This window comes from Corylus avellana, chromosome ca7 (genome assembly GCF_901000735.1).
Source record: "Corylus avellana chromosome ca7, CavTom2PMs-1.0".
Taxonomy (NCBI): domain Eukaryota; kingdom Viridiplantae; phylum Streptophyta; class Magnoliopsida; order Fagales; family Betulaceae; genus Corylus; species Corylus avellana.
The window spans coordinates 11,842,371-11,864,027 of record NC_081547.1 but is presented as its reverse complement, the minus strand read 5'-3'; the positions used below and the strand labels follow the sequence as shown (position 1 = coordinate 11,864,027).

Genomic DNA, 21,657 nt, shown 5'->3' with positions numbered 1-21,657 from the left:
TTAGGGTCGACTCTCAAAGTCGACCCTATTGAGCTTTTATGTGATTTTTTTTTTCTTTTTTTATTTTTTTTCCATCTTTAGCGTCCACTTAAGTGGACGCTATTGGTTAAGTATTAGGGTCGACTATTGTCGACCCTAAAAGTTTTTTTTTCGCCGCTTAAATTTTTCCCGCCCCTAGGATAATTCCCGCGCGTATATTAGGGTCGACTTATTAGCGTCCACTGTAAAGTGGACGCTAATAGTCAACTTTTCGACCCATTATTAGCGTCTACTTCGAGGTGGACGCTAATACGGAACTATTAGAAAGTCGCCCCTAATAGTTGAGTATTAGGGGCGACTTTTGAGTCACTCCTAATAAGTCGCCCCTGATGAGTATCTTTCTTGTAGTGTGCACACCAATTCTTCACATTGTGATTTTTAATTTCATTATTTGTGTTTTGTTAGTGTTTAGCAGTTTGATTATTTTCATGACCATGAGTGGCTAATTAAGTCTCTAGTTAGGGTTAAGGGTGAAACTGAGTATTTTTATTATATATTTTTAAAACTATTTTATTAATTGTTCTTCATAAATTTATAATTAAATGTGGTGGATAATTTTATTTGAAAGTAGTTTCATGAGAACAAATTTATTTTAATGTTTTTTCATCATGTGTAAATGTAACAAGATTGACTACCTTTATTGTTGTAACACCCACACATTATCTAATGAAAAACAATTTGAAGAGTTACCTCTAACTCCTCTTTTATCAGATAAAAAATTTGTAGTGAAAAGTAAGTCTGAATTACAACTTTTTTTTTTTTTTCTTTTTGGGGTACAAAAATGACATTACAAATACACAGTCAAAGCGCTAAGAACCATTAATAAACAACACTTGCAATGACCAAATGAATCACCCAATGACAATTAGATCTACAACTAATACGCCCATCTACAACACCAGCTACTCTGTAAAACAATGATGTTTTATAGGTGGAAAAGAAATTGCGTAAGTCCACAACTTAGTAAGGAAAATCGCCAACAATAGGTAATCCATACCGTGAGACCATGTTTTATGACAGTTATGAAAAAAAATGCACGGTATAAACATATTTCCATGCTTGAATAGTTTATTTATCACCCCAAATGCACCGTAAGGGTTGCTGCGACTGCTCACGGTTCCACTAGCCACTCTCAATGGACCATAAGGGTGGCCACAACCACTCCCAATTGGCAGCAGGATGATCGCCACCACCTTCAATTGGCACCAAGGGTGTCATATCACTCTTGAGGCTTCTAGTTGGGATGACCATTATAATTTTTTTTTTTTAGGAAAAAAAATAATTATTTTTAAGAAGATTTTTTTATTTTTTTATTTAAGAAAACATAACTATTCCTCTCATTTTATTTTTAGAATGATTAGTCTCATAAATAATAGAAATTATGAGAATGGCTATTCCATGTATGTCCCTATTCCAATCTACTAAGCAGGCCCTGGGAACAAGAGCTACGAACTTGGATACTTTACATATGGTTGTTAGGCTCGGCCCACTCCACATTTATTTGCCAATCATTCTGAACAGGCCTTACAGCGACAAAGTTTGCCTCCACTACAAACAAGTCCACTTAATAGATTTGTTTAGTCTCGAATTTTTTTGCCTCTATTACGAAATTGACCATCTCAATCTTTTTATTTATTTAATTTTTTTGTTTTTCATACTTGGTCGTTATGTGTAAAGGGTCTATAGAGACCATAGAGACGATATATAGTAAACATCTTCTCTTCAAGTTCCTTGCGAGAAAACTACTTCAATTTTTTTTTTTTTTAATAAGATTTTGTAGCTCTTCTTTTATGAACTACTCTTTAAATGTACTTATTAATGAAGTTATCGAAATTCAAATCAATCATATTTTGAAAACTCTGTACTATTTTTTTCTTTCCATAGCCTGCTGGTTTCCCTTATTTGAAATCTTAATGATACATTGTTTTTCATACAAAATATTGCAAGCTAATAACCATGGGTAAATGTATTTGGAGTAGAGGATAAGAAAATTTAAAGATTTTGAAGAGCATATTAGTAAGTGCATCGACATGAATTGAAAACCTTGTAGCATTTCACCAGATTGCAGATATCATGAGAAACTGAAACTGAATTAGAACATATATCCAATCCTTATTACTTTAATGCATCTTCTCAAGTACATAGTTTCGTACAAGTACTCTTGAGTTAAAAAAAAAAAAAAAAAGAATAATAATTGCCTGTGAGTCAATGGGTAGTGATATATTGCACGCCAGGCGTAAAATTTTTTTTTATTATTTTATTATTTTAATTTTTTTAAAAAAAATTTATGCCCGGCGTGCACCACTGTTGATGCACGCCGGGTGTGCAGTATATCATAACCCGTGAGTCAATTAATCTCCCTTCACTTATGTTCAATAAGTGCTTTTAGATTGCAAGGCCATGTCACATCAAGATTTCCATTCCATAATAGCTTGGCTAGTTGCTTGTTATCTAAAAATCTTAATAGAGCGAGAACATTGCAAAAAATTGAAAATTCGATACCTTAAATTGAGAGTTTTTGAACATTAGGAAGAGTAATTTTGAAACGCATGAAAATTCAAAAAATTTTGTTAAGTTTTCCCTAAAAATAATAATAAGAGAAGAGCCGTAGCTACTTCTAGAGTCGATGAATGAAGATCGAGTTCAAGTGGTCCTTGCAGTAGGATATATACATGGATTAATGGTTTTATTCGAGCAAGAAAAAAAAATATATATATATATATAAATGAAGATTCTTGGGAGCCATCACCTCTTCTTTGTGTAACTTGTTTAATTACTTTCTATTTTTGATGAAACTTACAACAAAAATGAAAAGCCTCTCCATCCACGCCTTTCCTTTCTTGTATTTACCTTCAATCACACGGAAAGATGTTGATTTTGGGCTGCTGCCTTTATCTCTTATCTCTTAGGATTCATCTTTCCAAAATAATCTACCAAATTAATCAATGAGTTTGGTCCCATTTGCCAACTCATGACCAAATTCAGGCCATCTTGAGTTTTAAACGTTTCGACTTTCTAGTATTTTTATCCAAGTTGCTTAATTTCATTAGCTTAATTTTTCCAATTAATTACCAAGTGTGTAAAATGATTAGCTTTTGTCACTCCAAACATGGCTCCTTCTAAAAATTAATGAGTAGGGCTATTTAGTAGATTGGTATATGTTTGTCATACAACTGGAATGAAGTTGAAGTAACAATTAGTTCTTTTTTTTTTTTTTTTTTAAAGCACTGATTCAAAAGTTGATTTTCACTACTACATCATCAAATTGTATAACAATCGTATAATAATCTACTAAACAGCATACAATTTAGATATTATTTCAAATAAATGTTAGGAGAAAGAGATATGAAAGAGAGGAACACTACAAGAAATGGCCTCATTAGCAGCGACCCATTGTCGCTGGGTCGCCACTAATGAGGCCATTGTCGCCGCTATTTTTTGGTTGGTAGTAATCCGACGGTAAGATCATTAGCGGCGACCTTTAGGGGTCGCCGTTAATGATCACTCAACAGTGGCGACACATGTCGCCGGTAATAATTTTTTTTTTTTTGGCTGCAAATTTTTTTTTTTAAAATAACCCTAGTGTCGCCACTATTGGTATATCATTAGTGTCGCCGCTATTGGTATATCATTAGAAAATAAAATAATAATAATAATAATAATAATAAAATAATAAAATAATAAAAAATAAAATTTAAAGATCAATAGCTACAACTTGGGAGTTGCCGCTAATGATATGAGAAAAAAAAAATTAAAAAGATCAATAGTGGTGACCTGGAGGTCGCTGCTAATTATATGGGTAAAAAAAGAATTAAAAAGATCAATAGTGGCGACCAAAAAAATGTTTTTGACGTGCCAATTTCTAACACGTTAGAAATTACTGACGTGTCAAAATTGGCACGTCAAAAAATTGGAAGTTTTGACACCTGCCTTTTTAACCTTTGATACACGTCAGAAAAGGTTTCTGACGTGTCAGTATGCTTGACACGTCAAAAACCTTTGGTCAAGAAAAAAATGTTTTTTTTTTGTAGTGAAGCTCTAATACCAGTTTGTTAAGATAAAATAATTATAGGATCCCCAATGAAGCAGAAAAATAACAGAATAGTAAAATAACAATCAGTCACACAGGACACCAAGATTTAAGTGGTTCGCTTTATAAGCCTACATCCACTGGCGGAAACGATTCATGAGAAATTCACTAACAAAAGGTGGAGTACAAAGGGTAATACAAATAAACCACTCAAACCCAAAAGCCCCAATACACCCAAGCTCACAAATACACAAAAGAGAATTAAATACAAAAGAGAAATATTCTCTAAATTCTCTAAAGTTTGCTGTCTTTTCTCTTTTATTTTTTCTCTCAAAACAAGGCTGCTTTGTTGCTGTCTCTCCACACTTCAAATGGCCGAATGGCGAAGTCACTTATATAAAATGGCTGTCGGCAAAAAATTTCATGGCAAAGGAAGCAAGATACTTCCTCTCGAAGAAATTAGCTGTGTGAGACAAAATCTATGAGAAAAGGAAAAAAGCAAGTCATACAAGTTGGTGTTGGAAATTAAACAAATCAAAACGTGAGAGTTTTTTCTAAATGGTAGAAGTTATAAGTTCTTTTAATTAATAAGGGACTTTAGTTTTTTCTAAACTCATGTGTTTATTTAATTATGAACTGAAGTCTTAGCTTAGAGATGAGTTTTTGTTATTTATTACAATAAATATGGAGAAGTAAAAGCATTGTAAGTTAGTCTATGAATGCCTCTATTTATAGGCATCGTAAGATGTATTTTCACACAAGTGAAATTGAAGAAGACTTCCTCCACTCTTCTCTAGCCTAATTTTGTTCTTTGTCTTTAGTAATAAGAGAGAGAGAGAGAGAGAAATAGAAAGGTAACTAGTTTGTAAACTAGTATTTTATCTTTTAAATTGGCATCAGAGCTCAGTTGTGCCAATTCCTATTTTGTCCCTTCTAGAAATGGGTTCCAACATAGTCCAGCAACAAATCCCTAGATTATCAAAAGATAACTATGGATCATGGTCTATCCAAATGAGAGCCCTGTTTGGGTTTCAAGATCTGTGGGAAGTTATTGCCGACGAATTTACGGAACCCACTGAGGAGTAGGAAGCTGAATACACAGCAGATGAGAAGAAGATTCTTAAGGAGCAAAGGAAGAAGGATAAAAATGCCTTGTTTCTACTCTATCAAGCATTGGACGAGTCTACCTTTGAGAAAATTGCCGAAGTAATGACAAGTAAACAAGCATGGGAGATTCTAGCTTCTATCTTCAAAGGAGATGAACGGGTGAAATGGGTTAGTCTCCAATCATTACAGGGCGAGTTCAAGGCTCTTCACATAAAGGATGGAGAATCGGTGTCTGATTATTTCTCACGATTACTGGTAATCGTGAATGGTTTGAAAAGAAACAATGAGAAGGTCAATGACATCCAAGTCGTCGAAAAGGTACTTCGATCCCTTTCCTCTAAATTTGAACATGTAGTTGTAGCTATCGAAGAGTCTAAGGACTTGGAGAAGCTAACAATTGAGGAGTTGTTGGGTTTATTACAAGTACATGAGCAACTAATGCAGAAGAATGCTAGTTCTGGTGTATTGGAATAAGCACTAGAGTCAAAACTGACTCTAAATGATCAAGGCAAATTCAGCTCTTACTATGGTCGTGGTAGAGGCCGGGGGCATGGTATTTTCCAACAACCACGTCGAAGTCAGCAGGAGACTCAAAGCTTCAGAGATCGGGGAGACGAGGAGGCTACCGAGAAAGAGGAAGATCCACATATGGACGTGGAAACTCCAAGAATATCCAATGCTACAACTGCATGAAGTTTGGACATTATGCCTCGGATTGTTGGCACAAAGATGATGAACAAGCAAATGTTGCAGAAGCAACAAATGAGGTTCGTAGTGATTCTATTTTACTTCTCGCTCATGATGTTTTAGATTCACAAAATGAGGTTTGGTACCTCGATTCTGGCGCAAGTAATCATATGTGTGGGAAGAAAGATTTGTTTGTAGAACTCACAGAAGGAGTTCACAGAAATGTGAACTTTGGGGACTCTTTCAAACTCTTAGTTGAAGGCAAAGGGAAGATAAAAATATGTAAAAATGATGGTAAGAAAGGGTACATTTCTGATGTTTATTATGTGTCTAACATGAAAAGCAATATTGTTAGTATCGGGCAGCTGCTCGAGAAGGGACACCATACATATGGAGAACTAATCTCTCATTTTGAGAGATACACGTGGAGGAATTGTGGCTCATGTTCCAATGACCAATAATCGCATGTTCCCGTTACATCTTAACATAAAGTCTAATAAGTGCTTCTATGGACTTAAGGAAAATGAGTCATGGAAGTGGCATCTTCGCTTTGGCCATCTACATTTTAGTGGCTTAAAGCTATTATCTTCATTTGGCATGGTGCATGGGGTTACCAGTGATCGAGTCAACAAGCAACGTTTGTGAAGGATGTATACTTGGCAAGCCAGCACGACTTCCTTTTCCTAGTGGCAAATCTTGGAGAGTAACATCACCATTGCAATTGGTTCACACCAACATATGTGAAAACTAAACAAATCAAAACGTGAGAGTTTTTTTCTAAATGGTAGAAGTTATAAGTTCTTTTAATTAATAAAGGACTTTAGTTTTTCTAAACTCATGTATTTATTTAATTCTCAACTGAAGTCTTAGTTTAGAGATGAGTTTTTGTTATTTATTACAATAAATATGGAGAAGTAAAAGTCGTGTAAGTTAGTCTTTGAATGCCTCTATTTATAGGCTTCGTAAGATGTATTTTCATACAAATGAAATTGAAGACTTCCTCCACTCTTCTCTAGTCTTATTTTGTTCTTTGTCTTTAGTAATAAAAGAGATAGAGAGAAAGAGAAATAGAAAGGTAACTAGTTTGTAAACTAGTATTTTATCTTTCAGTTGGGGCCCACGATCACACTTGAGAAAATCAAGTCACCTACTGATGTGGCATTTTTGTGACCAAAAATATCAATTATAAAAATAACCACTCGCAATAAAACGAATATTTGTAGGATACGGCTATAGAGAGGGTGTCGAACCTCAAGGATTGCAAGGGTTTTGTTATCAAATTCGAAAAATCAAAATTAACTTAATTAAAAAGAGAATTGATTTGATTTTCTTTAAAACTAAAGCGCATAAAAATAAAATAGATTTAAAATAAGAGAGAGTGTAGGATATTGACTTCACCTCTATCCGCACAACAATGGCTAATCATAATTAATCCCAAAAATTTATTCTATGTATGTTATAAATAGACAAGAAACTACCTTATTAAAGAATAAGCATAATCTATCTTCAGTTGGCACGGATCGTCCACCTAACCACTAAGATGCGGTACGACCTGTCTTCCCTAGATATAAATTATCAAATTCTTTAACAGGATATGTACAATCAATGAATAAGTATAACTCATCTTCGGTTGGCACGAACTGTCTACCTAAATTACACTAAACTAGGGTGTAGTACAATCCGTCTTCCATAGGCATGGCCTATCAAATCCTATTGATCATATGTTAATTAAACCCATTGTATAACCATCATCCTCATAATCACAGAAAACAAGAATAATTTGATTTCAATAAAAGTAAAATACTTTCTAAGACAAGAAAAGAATTTCACAAATATTGATTTTGAAATTTAAGAACAATTGCATTTAATTATTAAGAACATAATCAAAAGGTTGCAATTCTCATAGTTATACAATCAACATGCATAAATTGAAAATCTAGAAATTAAATACAATCAAACAATTGTGCTTGGATAGGGTTACATCAACACCCCGCTCATGATTTTTTAAGCTCCAAAGACAATTTTCTGATTTCTAGCTCTAGGAAGCAGTGTGTCTTTTTTCTCAATGCTTAGAGCTTATTTATAGGGATTAGGAGAACCCTAGAAGCCCTAAGAATCCCAGAAAAATTGTAATTCAGTCTCCCAATTGGATTAGGAGACCTAGAAAAACTTTCCTTCTTAATTTTGGACTCCCTTTTGTCTTTGTCGTGTGCGCTCGAGCGCACTGTAGCTATAGTAACGTGCTACAGTACTTGAAATGCATTTTGAACCCAAAATCAATGATTTTGTTGTATCTTTATTAAACAGCTGAAAACACAAAAACAAAACAAAATCAAATAGATAATAACGCTAAGGAATCAACATATGCAAATTAAGGGGCTTGAATGTGCAACATTCAGCGCTTATCACCTACTCTACAATCTCCTCTCTCCACAACTTGGAACTCCTCTGTATGGACCAGTTCCAAAAGTAATTCCTCTGTAATAAATTTTTTACTACACAAGCTTATAATAAAAAAATAAAAATTAAAAAAATTGGTATTTTAGAAATTTTGATAAGATTTATCGAAAAATCTTAATAGAGTGTGGACATTGCAAAAAATTGAAAGTTCAATACCCTAAATTGAAAGTTTTTAAATATTAAATAGTGTAATTTCAAAATGCGTAAAAATTCAAGAAATTTTTGTTAAGTTTTCCCTAAAAGTAATAATAAGAGAAGAGATGTAGCTACTTCTAAAATCAATGAATGAAGATCGATTTCAACTGTTCAAGTGGTCCTTGCAGTAGGATAGATGGATTAATGGGTTAAGATTTCAGGTCCTACCAGTTTTATTCGTGCAAGAAAAAAATATATAAATAAATGAAGATTGATGGGAGCCGTCACCTCTTCGTTGTGTAATTTGCTTAATTACTTTCTATTTTGATGAAACTTACAACAAAAATGAAAACAATGTGAGTACTATTAACCAGACAGGGAAAAGCCTCTCCATCCACGCCTTTCTTTTCTTGTATTTACCTTCAATCACACGGAAATTAAAGATGTTGATTTTGGGCTGCTGCCTTATCTCTTATCTCTTAGGCTTCATCTTTCCAAAATAATCTACCAAATTAATCAATGAGTTTGGTCCCATTTTCCAACTCATGACCAAATTCAGGCCATCTTGAGTTTTAAACGTTTCTACTTTCTATATGTTTTATCCAAGTTGCCTAATTTCATTAGCTTAATTTTTTCAATTAATCACCAAGTGTGTAAAATGATTAGCTTTTATCACTCCAAACACGGCTCCTCCTAAAAAAGTAACAAGTAATGTTATTTAGTAGATTGGTATACGACTGTCATATAATTGGAATGAGTTTGAAGTAAAAATTAGTCTTTTTCTAAAAAGCGCTGATTCAAAAGCTGATTTTCACTACCACATCATCAAATTGTATAACAATCATATAATAGTCTACTAAATATCATTACAATTTAGATATTATTTCAAATAAATGTTAGGATAAAGAGAGGAAGAGAAAACCATTTGTTTTTTATAAAACAAAATAAGGATAAAGGAAGTTGAAGTGCTACCCAAAGCTTCCATTGGCTTTCCATTGGTTTAGTTTAGGGAACAGACCAAGAGAGTGTGTTGCATGTGAGTTTTTAAGAATTTTCCTACATTTAAGAAAGAGAATGCAATTTAGCAAGTTTGCTGCTAATGCTCTTCACTAGAAAAAATTCACTCATTAGCAGCGACAAAATGTTGCAGTTAAAAGTCTAGTAGTTGACGCTAATTGTCTTTAGCGTGAACATGTCAACACTAATGATGTTGACACTAAATTTGGGCACTAATGCTAGTGATCGACTATTAACGGTCACTAATGCTAATAATCTACAATGGGTGGTCAGAGTGGTTGGCCACTCCAACCAGAAGCGCAACTAAAAGTGATGTGACCACCCGTGGCACCAATAGTGGGTGGTTGTTGCCACCTCCTAGCAAATTTGACACGTAACAAAAACCATTACTACTCACATTTTCACTTTCTTATACTTATTTATTCACATCTATATGTGGCTTTTAAAACTACTGTTAGATTGAAAATTCAATAAAAAACTATTTCAAATCAAAGGTGGTTTTAAAAACTAGATATGAATGTAGAAAAAAAATGAGTATAAAAAAAGTTGAGAGTGTGTATAGCATGTGATTGTGTTTTTTTGTCCTTATTAACCTACCATTTATTAAATCTTGAACGTGTGTGATTAGCTCACACAACCAATAATTCAATGAAAATAAAGATTTAATTTCATTTTTCCTCACTGGCCAGCAAGCACAAACCAGCTGCCTATAAATGAAAATTACAACTAGTGAGAAATTAGCAGAAGGTACTGAACATGTTTTAACATGATGGGTTTAAGGTTCCATTTCCGTTTCTTGGTTTTGTGTGCATGCCTTATTCTCCCAATTACCCAATGCCTTGCTCACACCTGTCTGCCGGAGGAACATGCTGCCCTGTTCATTTTCGGGGATTCATTATTTGATGCCGGAAACAATAACTATATCAACGCCACCACTAATTTTCCGGCAAATGTTTGGCCATATGGGGAAACGTTCTTCAAGTACCCAACTGGGAGAGCTTCTAATGGCCGTCTAATTCCAGATTTCATAGGTAAGATATAGTTACAGCCGGGTTTCTTTCTTTATTGCACAATTGACTTTTGAAACATTATATATTGTTGCAGCTGAGTATGCAAAGTTGCCATTCATTCTACCGTATCTACATCCTGGTTATCCTCGATATACTGATGGGGCTAACTTTGCATCAGGAGGTGCTGGTGCTCTTTTTGAAAATAGCTCTCGTCGAGGATGGGTATGTGTATTTCTATATCTAATTATCAAGTATTTTCACCTGATGGCAGCGCATTAATTGATTCTATTTGCACTTGTTTTTTTGTTTTTTGTTTGTTTGTTTGTTTTTTTTTTTTTTTTTCGGGGGGTCTTCGTCATTATCAGGTGATAGACCTAAACACTCAACTTAAATATTTCAAGAACATGGAGACGGTGTTGAAGCGTACACTTGGTGAAGCACAAACAAAGAAATTGTTGTCCAGAGCTGTTTACTTATTTAGCATTGGAACCAACGATTACGCAGCCCCTTTCAGTACAAACTCCAGCCTGCTTCGATTTTCCACGCATGAAGAATATGTAGATATGGTGATTGGCAACTTCACAACTGTGATCAAAGTAATAATAGTAGCCTATTGTTGAATCCAAAATTTAAAACATACTTGATTTTGATTATTCTTGGTTTTCATTTCTAAAGCGTTTTGTAATTATATTTTGTTATGTCAGGAAATACATAGGAAAGGAGGAAGGAAATTTGGGTTTCTAAACTTGCCACCAGCGGGTTATTTTCCATCTACGAAAGCAACAATGCCACAAAATAGTGAGGAAATTACAGCACTGGTTAAACGGCATAATAAAGCACTCTCTCATGCCCTCCAGATCCTCGCGAGCCAGCTGGAAGGATTCAAATATTCATATACCAATCTCTACAATTTTATCACCGAAAGAATGAATAACCCTTTAAAATATGGTATGTAATAGCCATTTTCATTTTCAGAATATAATTTTTTTAATCATAGATTAAAAGCATTTGTAATTTACCTTTTCTATGAAGGTTTCAAAGAAGGGAGGATGGGATGTTGTGGAAGTGGTCCATACAGAGGAATTCAAAGTTGTGGAAGGAAGAGATCAATCAATGATCAGTATGAATTATGTGGGAACCCCAGTGAATATCTGTTTTTTGACTCTGCTCATCCATCTGAAAAGGCTAACGAGCAACTAGCCAAACTATTATGGAATGGAAATCTTGATGTCACATGGCCTTACAATCTAAAAGCACTATTTGGACAGAAGCAAAGGGAGATTAATTAACCCACAGGCAATTACGCATTATGCTTACTGCACTTGCCTTGCTTGTATGCTCAAGATTTTGAACTAAACTATGCATTTTCGAAGATGCATTAAAGTAATAAGGATTAAATGTTCTAATTTTGTTTCAGTTTCTAATGATATCTGCACTCTGGTGAAATGCTACAAGGTTTTCAATTCATGTCGATGCTATTCAAATCCTTTAAATTTTCTTTTCCTTTATTCCAAATACATTTACCCACAGTACGGAATAGGCTTACAAATATTTTGTATGAAATCTACTTTTTGCTAATTTCTCATTTGTTGCGATTTTCAACAAAAGTGAATAATAAAGATAAGGGAGAATTGATCCCTTAAAGACTCTTCTAAATTTTTCTTAAATATAGAAAATCAAGTAATTTTTTTTTGTTTCACTTATTAGCGGCAACATTAAAGTCTAATAGTCAAAGCTATTGGTCTTTAGCGGCAACATGTCGACGCTAATATTCAGTCACTAATACTAATGATAGACTATTAGAGCCGACTTTTGTGTAGACACTAATGATGACCCAATAGTGACGACAAATGTTACCGCTAATAATATTTAGAGTCAATCAACGCTATTGAAAATAGAACCCAAAATAAAAATGTCTCACTAATAGTCAATTATTAGCATAGACTCTAAACTAACACTAATGCCCTAAAAAACTAAAAAATAAAAATAATGTTGTCAGCGTCGACAAGCCAAGTCAACGCTGATAATTGGCAATGTTATACATCATACTTGACTATCTTGGGCCACTCTTGGCTGTATGGTTTTTTTTTTTTTTTTTTTAAATAACAAAAAAAAAAAAAAAGCCAAAAACTATCATTTCTAATGCAATTTCAGTATATATATATATATATATACGTGTGTGTGTGTGAGAGAGAGAGAGAGAGAGAGATTAGATTAGAGATGACAACGCTCAAGTCTATGCATATTTTAGGAGCCTAGTGGGAAAGAATTTTAGAGTCTTTTATTTTTCATATGCATTTATAAGAGCATTCTTAGCAACCTCATCAAATTTTATTTCCCAAAATAACCAAAAATACACTTTTGATTATTTTAACAACTCCCCTTTTTAGAGCACCCACAGCAGCCTCACTATTTTAACAATCTAGTTTTACTATTCTATTTCAATTATTTGTTTATTTTTAGGAAAAAAGAGAGAGAGAGAAACAAAAAGCAAAAAAGAAGAGAGAAATAGGTTATTTAATCAATAAGTGAGTGAACAATAATTTTTATATTTGATAAGTACTGTTCACTTCACTACTTTTTTTTTTTTTTTGTTAAAATAATGATTCTGAAAAGTGAAAATTTAAGCTACTTTTGTTAAATTGTCTCACCAAAATAATCAAAAAATAATTTTAGTGAGGCTGCAAAGAGTGCTCTAAGTGTTTCTTTAAAGACATCATATAGTTAATAAAATAATCAATGCATAATTTATCAAAAGTTTACCTTTGTTATTAGGAGTAGTGGGGGAGATAAATAGGGGCGGGCAGGGACGCCCACTCCCACAAAAATTTTGAAAAAAAATTCTACATGTTGATTATTTTTAGTGTTTTTAAGCCTTAGCCCATATTCCCCTTCCTCCTAGCTCCTACTACTCCTATTCCTGTCTTCCGCTCACGCCCATAACAAATGAGAGCTGACGGTTGAACCTGCAAAAAGTAGAAAAACAGATGTAGCTTGTGAAATGAAAGAAGATGAGGAACGACCGGAACATCCAAAACACCTCAGCCGTGAACCTACAATCCAAGCCAAAGAAAAAAAAAAAAAGTAAAAAGCAGTGAACTTACTATCTTCAATACCTTGGGTCTGGAGAAGGCAAAATGAAAGAAGAAAAAACCAACTATTTGGCCCATAGTTGGCCCATTATTTGTATTTGGCATTTGTGGTATTGTTTCAAACCCATGTCTATTTCAGCCCATAGTTAGCTTGTTGGCCAATAGTTGGTCCCATGTATTTTTGCATTTATGGTATTGTTTAAAACTCAGACCCGGCCTTTGTAGTATTGTTTTAAACCAAGGCTCATTTCAGCTCATTGTTGGCTTTCATCATATTTGGCTTATAATTAGCCCATTATTTTTAATTTGGCATTTGTGGCATTGCCCATGCCCTTTTTTGCCCATAACTGGCTTTCATGTAAGGCCCATTATTGGCCCATTCTGGCCAAAGTTGTCGATGTTCAAGAACCACCTATGCTTCCAATCCGGCGCCATCAACTTCAGTGCTAAGTGTTGAGAAAGCCTCACATAAATAAGCCTAAGGCTTATCCCACATTGGAAAACATGAATTCCCTCCCTTTCAACTTCTATATAATGTAGTTCTCATGCACAACATTTTCACTCAATAAAAATAAGATGTAGCCTATAGAGCTTTAGTGTGTAAATGTAGGTCTTAAATTGAACCACCTTAAATCTTGTGTCTCTTGTGTATTATTTTTACTTTATATTTTCTTACAGTCCGACAATGATGAAATGGAGTAAATATGCCAACTGTGAGAGGCTTTTAAAGGGCACGTAGATGAAAAATGATACATTTGCTGCCCATTTGAAGAAAAAAAACAAAAACAAAAACAAAAAAACAAATTGATGCTTGTTTTGTTCATTGATTATTTTTAACACGCATAAATAATTACGGGTGCAATTGCGAGTAGTCTGGGCTTAGAGGAGCAATACGTTTTTTTGGGATGTTCAAAATAAAGAACATATACTTATTGGTTTTGAGGAATGTTACATTTTTCAAAAAAAATTAAAATTAAAATTTACTTTCTAAATAATATGTCAAAATTCTATGAGATAATGACACATTTTTCAAAATAATAAATTATATATGATTGTAACATATTATGTGAAAAACAAATTTTGAAAAAAAAAAAAATTGCAAAGTGTAACATTTTTCATTGGTTTTTAAGTAATTTATATTAAAATATTATATTAATTAATTGGGTAAAATCCACTTAACCCCTTTAAACTACCACCCCAATGATAATTTACCCCACAAACTATCAATTGCAACAATTTACCTCCCAAACTACCAAAACAATGACAATGTACCCCTAATTTTAACAAAATGACGAAATTACCCTTACTAAAATAAAAACAAAAATACTAAAATTTAATTTTTTCTTTCAAAATTTTAAGGGTATTTTTGTCTTATTGGAAATTTTATAGGGATAATTTCATCATTTTACGAGCATTGAGGGATATATTATCATTGTTTTGATAGTTTGGGAGGTAAATTGTCGCAATTGATAGTTTGGGGGTAGATTGTCATTGAGATGGTAATTTGAAAGGGTTAAGTGGACTTTACCCTAATTAATTATTAGGCTCACCCCTAAATTAGCAATATCCTAGATCCCCCATTGGTTAGGAGATCTAGGGTTCTTCGAACTACTCTAAAACAAATAAACCAAAAATTCTTCGAATTGTCCTACTAAAATTCTATTATTTTATTAATTTTTTATCCCACTTACCTAACACCTTCACATAATGACGAAGTATGAAAAAACAAAAGATTAAGATGGTCAATATTGTAATAGAGGCAAAAATTTCCGAGATGAAAGCAATCTATCTTTGTTTGGCAAATGGTTTTTTTATGGTTTTTTATGGTAGTAGAAAATGAGTGATGTGATATAAAATTTTGAATTTTTTGTATGAAAAAGTGAAAAATATTTTGCTTTGTAGTGATTTTTTTATTTCAATAATAATAATAAATGATTAATGTGATATAAAAAGTTAAAAAAGTTAAAATGTTATGATATTGATTTTTTTTTTTTTTAAGAAAAAGTGGCATGGACAGTAAATAAGGGATAAAATTAATAGGCTTTGCCAAACAAGGCAATATAATTCTTTTAAAAAAGAAAAAAAAAAAAAAGAAAAAAAGAAAAAAGGCAATATAACATGAGTAAGGGAAAACTTCTATTAAGTCAACTTGTTTGTTGTGGAGGCAAGCTTTGTCGCTGTAACACCTCTTCAGAATGATTGGCGGATCAATGTGGAGTGGGTCGGGCCTAACAATTAGGGAAGTGTTCAAGCGCATAGCTCTTGTTCGTAGGGCCCATTGTTAGGAATTGAATTGCTATTCCACAAATTTGTCAGTCTATTATTCCAGAAGAACAACTATTCTTCAATTTGATCTAAAAAAAGCTATTGAATATCTGTTCTCCCAATAAATAAATAAAGTTTGAATTTTTTCTTTTATAAAATTTTATTGTGGTTTTTTAAAAAAAAATAAATAAATAAATAAATAAAAATCTACAATAGGTGGTCGGAGTGGTTGGCTACTCCAACCAGAAGCACCACCAAGAGTAATGCGACCACCCTTGCCACCAATGGTGGGTGGTTGCTGCCACCTCCTATAGGCCATTAGGGTGGCCGACATAAGCATGGGTGGTCGAAACCACCCGACAATACATTTGGGGTGGCACAACCACCATTGATTGTACTGAGTGTGGTTGCGTCATCTTGTGATCCCTTTGGCGTCCACCCTAAAGAGTTGCGGAGGTGGTTGGGTAACCAACCAATTGAGATAGTTTGTAGAGTTATTTTATGAAATTTGAGCAATATATATTCAATTTTTATATTCATAATAATACCCATTCTTATTCTTAAAAAAAAAAAACAAATATCTTTTACTTTGAACAAAACATAGTCTAACAAATTTGAAACATAATAAAAACAATTGTTACACACTCTCATTTTTCTATTCCATTCACATTATTGTATTGAAAAGTTTTATTTTTCAGTAGAACACGTTCAATGATGACAGACCCGAGATTGTGTACTTTTTTGTCCAATCTTGAACGTGTGTGATTAGCTCGCACATCTAATATTTCAATGAAAATAATGATTTATTGTGCCAAAAGTTCATCTCGAGCAATTATTTCATTTTTCCTCACTGGCCAGCAAGCACAAACCAGCTGCCTATAAATGAAAATTACAAGAAGTGAGAAATTAGCAGAAGGTATTGAACATGTTTTAACATGATGGGTTTAAGGTTCCATTTCTGTTTCTTGGTTTTATGCCTTATTCTCCCAACCCAATGCTTTTCTTGGTTTTAGGTTCCATTTCTGTTCATTTTCGGGGATTCATTATTTGATGCGGGAAACAATAACTATCAGGTTGTACAAGCGGTTACGGTTTATGGTTATTGGCTATAACCACAACCGCCGGTGGTTAAGAACTACTTTTTTATATGGGATTTTGGGCTTTTTTAAGTGTTTTGGGCCTTTAGTGGGCCTATTTTTGAACTTATTTTAAAATTTTTGGGCTAAAGTGTTCCCAAAAAAAATGAAAAGAGCATGTTGTTTTTGGGGCTAGGCAAGTTTTTTAATAAGGCTTGGCCCAAAACATTACATACCACATTATATTTCACATATATAATGTCATACATGGCCAAATGGCCCAAATTCACTAATCCAGATACACAAATCACAAATGAAAGCATACAATCATACATGCATACATGCCATACACGGCCAAATGGCCCAAATCACGCATACACAACCACTAATCCAGTATCCAGATAAACACATACACGGCCTAATGATCCAAATCACAAATGAAAATATTGCCAAATGGCCCAAATCCACTAATCTAGACACAAATGAAAACATTGAAAAGACAAAGAGAGTGACTTCGATAAGGAGATGGTGTAAACCCACTCCTTTGTGCCAACCACTCATCAAATGACACATCAGCATTTTAGAATAAACTTAAGTTTAAAGAAAAAACACTACCACACTAGATTATTTCACTTAAACTCTAAAAAATCAAATTTATTTAAAAAAAGAAAAAGAAAAAAAATTGATGGGGTGGCTGGGTGGCCACCCCATCCCTCACTTGGGGTGGCCGGCAGGCCTAGGGGTGGCCTACGCGGCCACCTCCGCCCATGGGCTGGCTCGTTGGCCACCCCAGATAGGCTAGGGGTGGCCCACGCTGCCACCTCGCCCACTGGGTGGCTCGCCGACCACCCCAAATGGGCTATGGGTGGTGGTGAGCTACCCTCTGCCCTTCCCCATACTCTTAAAAAAAATAAATAATAAATAAAGCTATATAATATGGTGTACGTTTTTGTTCTTATTTGGGTTTGTGCAATAATCCTACGTGGCAGTTGGTTATTGGAGGGCACAAAGGAGCTGGTTTACACCAGCTCCTTATAGAAGTTATTCTCAAAGACAAAAGTGGCATAGCATTCTAGCACAACCGATCTACGGCACAACATCAACATAAGAGCACCTCTACAAGTACAAATCATGAAATCAAATAATATTTTAAATATAATGACAATAGAAGAAGTTTTAGTTAATTGAAAAGTAAGTTTAAACTAATTTATAAACATTTACCTTACTCTTGCTCATCGTAGCTTTCCACAAAATCCTCCAACTCCCAAATGTTAATTGAGGTGTTCCTTATTCAATTTTGTATGCAAATCAAGGCTTCAATGGTAAGCGGAGACAATAAACTCCTAAATGGATAAAATATACGTCCACCAGTGCTAAATACAGACTCAAAGGCAACAATGAAAATGGGCATGACCAATACATCACGAACTATCTCTACAATGAGGATATTTTTGTGCACTATTCTTCCACCAAGTTAAAAGATTAAAATCCTTTGTTGTTGACTCACACCCATCCAACAAATACCTATCCATATCCAACTTGCACTCCAAATCATTCTCTTCTACAAGGTGTTGGGAGGAAATATGATGAAAATTTTTCATAGCACTTTCCAAGTCATCAACAACATTTAAGGAAGTATCACCTAAACTTCCTAAATCCTACTCAAAAGTAGACGTCCCAATCCCACTAAACTTTATATATTGCTCAATCAAACGATTCAAAATGTCTTTCACCTTTCCCTCTTTTTTCTCCACCTATGTTGGCCTATTACATTGTTTCAACCAAAACACCAAAACCTTCATCGTGTAACGTGGGTCAACAACAAAAGCAACATATAATTTTTTTGGTCTCCGTTTGGTAAAAGCTTTAATGCTTTTTTTTTTTTTTTTTTGTAGAAAAAAGTAACTAATGTGATAAAAGTAAGAATGTTTCATATGAAAAAATGTAAAAATAAAAAATTAAAAAATTAAAAATTATTTTGTAGTAATATAATAATAAAAAGTAACTGATGTAATATAAAAAATAAGAATGTTGGGAGTTGAATTTTTTGATGAATAGTGTTTGGCCATTACTAAACTGCCCATTGGGCTTTGTTTGGAAAATGTCAAATATTATTCCTTAAAAAATTTAACTTTCAACATTTTAATTTTTATATTACATCAATTACTTTTTACTACTATTCAAATAAAAAAAAAACTTAAAAATAAAAAAATAAAAAAAACACCTTATTCATACAAAATATTTTTACTTTTTTTACCATCAATCAATTTTTATTACAAAAAAATTCAAGAAAAGCCCTCAGACCTTTACTAAAGAGAGCCTTGAAGACGCATTTGGATCCTCTCCAATCCAAATGGACCAGAGGGAAGCCGGTTCTTGTTAAAGTATGGGCAAAATTGTCCAAAAAGTTTTTTTTGAACAATTATGCCCATATGATAAAGAGAACTGGTTCCCCTCCAGTCCATTTTGACTGGAGAGGATCCCAATCCCTTGAAGACGAGGTGGTTCATAAAGACCATTTATTATAGTACTAGTCCTACATAGGACATGTTTCCCACGAGGAACCAATATCGTAGGACTAGATAGGGCTGAAAAGGCGGCTTGCTAACCGCCTTAAAAGCGGTTAGTAAAAAAACACTAACCGCTAACCCCCTTTTTATATAATATATATTTTTATATTTTTATATTTTTATAATTATAATAATAATAATATTTATATTTAACATGATCAATTGATCATTAAATCACAATTGTTTTTTAGATAATTAAATCACATTTTAAGTATTAATGTATTATTAATATAATTTATATGATTATATCACATGATCAATTGATCATTAAATCATATGATTATATAATAACAAGTTATACATATATAATATGACATAAGTCATAAGTATACAAGTTTATACTAATACAATAATTAAGGACCTAGAAACTTAGTTCAAATGTATGTTAGGCCCTAAATCCCAGACTATTAGACTCTCATAATCTCTCACACCCAAAAGTACTCAAACTCAAGGAGATTGAATTGTTGAGTTTTGTGCATAATATTGCTCTTCTCCATGGAACTGACTTAGGCATCGGAGTTTCCCTGGCATAGTGGCCAGCGGATTTTTTGACACTCTTGTTAGTCTGCAGGAATTGTGTGAAAGCGAAGACGTATTGCAGATCTAGAACGCCCCAAAGAACGCGAACTACACACTGTGTCGAAAAGTATTCTCACAATTTGGCATTGTCAGTGGAAAACGCTATTTGTTTCTTATATAAACAATTCGTCATGGTGGTAAGCACCCTAAGTAAAAACAAGTAACAAGAGACAACCCAATCAAAAAACAAGTCGTCCCCAGCAACTAGGAAAAACACTTGGATAAAAACAAGTACAGGGAAAAAACCCTAAGTAAAACCAAGTAGTCCTCGAAGACAGGGAGAAAACCCTGAGTAAAAACAAGTCGTCCGATAAATAAGGAGAAAACCTTGAGTAAAAACAAGTAACGGGAGACAACCCGATCAAACACCAAGTCATCCCCGAAGACAAGGAGAAAACCTTGAGTAAAAACAAGTGGTCCCCTGAAACAGGGAGAAAACCCTGAGTAAAAACAAGTTGTCCCCGGAAACATGGAGAAAACCCTGGACAAGTAACGGGAGATAATTCTATCAAAAAAAAGGAGCCACCCCGAGGCTAAGGGGAGCAATGGACTCGAAGAGAGGGTCGGATGTCATCCTCGGATATGTTGAAGAGAGGGTCGGATGTCCCCTTCCGATATGTTGAAGGGAGAACCGAATGTAACCTCTGGGTGTCTCAAAGAGATGGCCGAATGTCACACTCAGATATGTGGAAGAGAGGGCCGGGTGTAACCCCCCGGGTATCTTGAAGATAGGGTCAGTGGTAACCCTCGGTCAAAGAAGAGAGTTGGGGGTACTCTCGGGAATCAAAGCAATGTCGTGAACAAACGAAGATAAGGAGATCTAGCTGCCGAGCTCAAAAGAGTCAATGTACACTCCGAGGAAGATGTGAGTCTTGGAAAAGACCAAACATCAAGTCATCATGGGACCCTAACTTAAATTCCCATTACCCGAGTAGCTCGGGTAAGGGAATTGGGGGGTAACTGTTGGGAATAATTTTGCACTACAAACCCATTAGATCTTGGGCTTCAAGGCCAATAATATGCCCACAAAGTTATTAATTAAAGTCAGGAGATACAATCCAAGTGGGGTTCTATTGGAAGAATATGGATCAAGAAGTCCTACTCAAAGTCTAAATTAGAGTAGGAACCCAAGTTGAATTCTAGCTCTCAAGACGCCCAAATCAATTTAAATAAGAAGATCTATTTCAAGTCTACCTCAACTTCTCAACCAACAAGTAGGCCCCAACACAAGGTATAAATCTCAAACTCTCGTAATCTCTCACACTCAAGAGTACTCAGACTCAAGTAGATTGAATTGTTGAGTATTGTGTATAGTATTGCTCTTCTTCCTGGAATTGACTTAGGCATCAAAGTTTCCCAGGCATAATGGCTGGCAGATTTTTTTCACTTGTTATTTTGTAGCAATTGTGGGAAAGCGAAGATGTATTGCAGATTTAGAAGGCCCCGAAGAACACACAGTCCACACCGTGTTGAAAACTGTTCTAAGAGTTATAAAGCTTAATCTCACATATTAAGGAATTAATGTCGGACTTAGCATCCATGAGCACCTAGCATTTCCACTACTTCTTGAACCCTTTCTAAGGGAATACC

General features: G+C 34.2%; 1 protein-coding gene across 2 annotated transcripts; it reads left to right on the top strand.

Annotated features, from left to right (window-relative positions):
- Positions 1 to 10,163: 10,163 nt before the first annotated feature.
- LOC132187651 (GDSL esterase/lipase 1-like) lies at positions 10,164 to 11,952 on the top strand. Of its 2 annotated transcripts, none has more exons than XM_059602038.1 (5): positions 10,164 to 10,506; positions 10,580 to 10,707; positions 10,851 to 11,081; positions 11,190 to 11,433; positions 11,518 to 11,952. In XM_059602038.1, the coding sequence occupies exons 1-5, from the start codon at positions 10,242 to 10,244 to the stop codon at positions 11,772 to 11,774; spliced, it is 1,125 nt and encodes a 374-aa protein (XP_059458021.1). In that variant the 5' UTR covers positions 10,164 to 10,241; the 3' UTR covers positions 11,775 to 11,952. The 2 variants fall into 2 exon arrangements, with proteins under 2 accessions (XP_059458021.1, XP_059458022.1); XM_059602039.1 differs by having other exon boundaries at positions 10,165 to 10,506; positions 10,664 to 10,707.
- Positions 11,953 to 21,657: the final 9,705 nt, after the last annotated feature.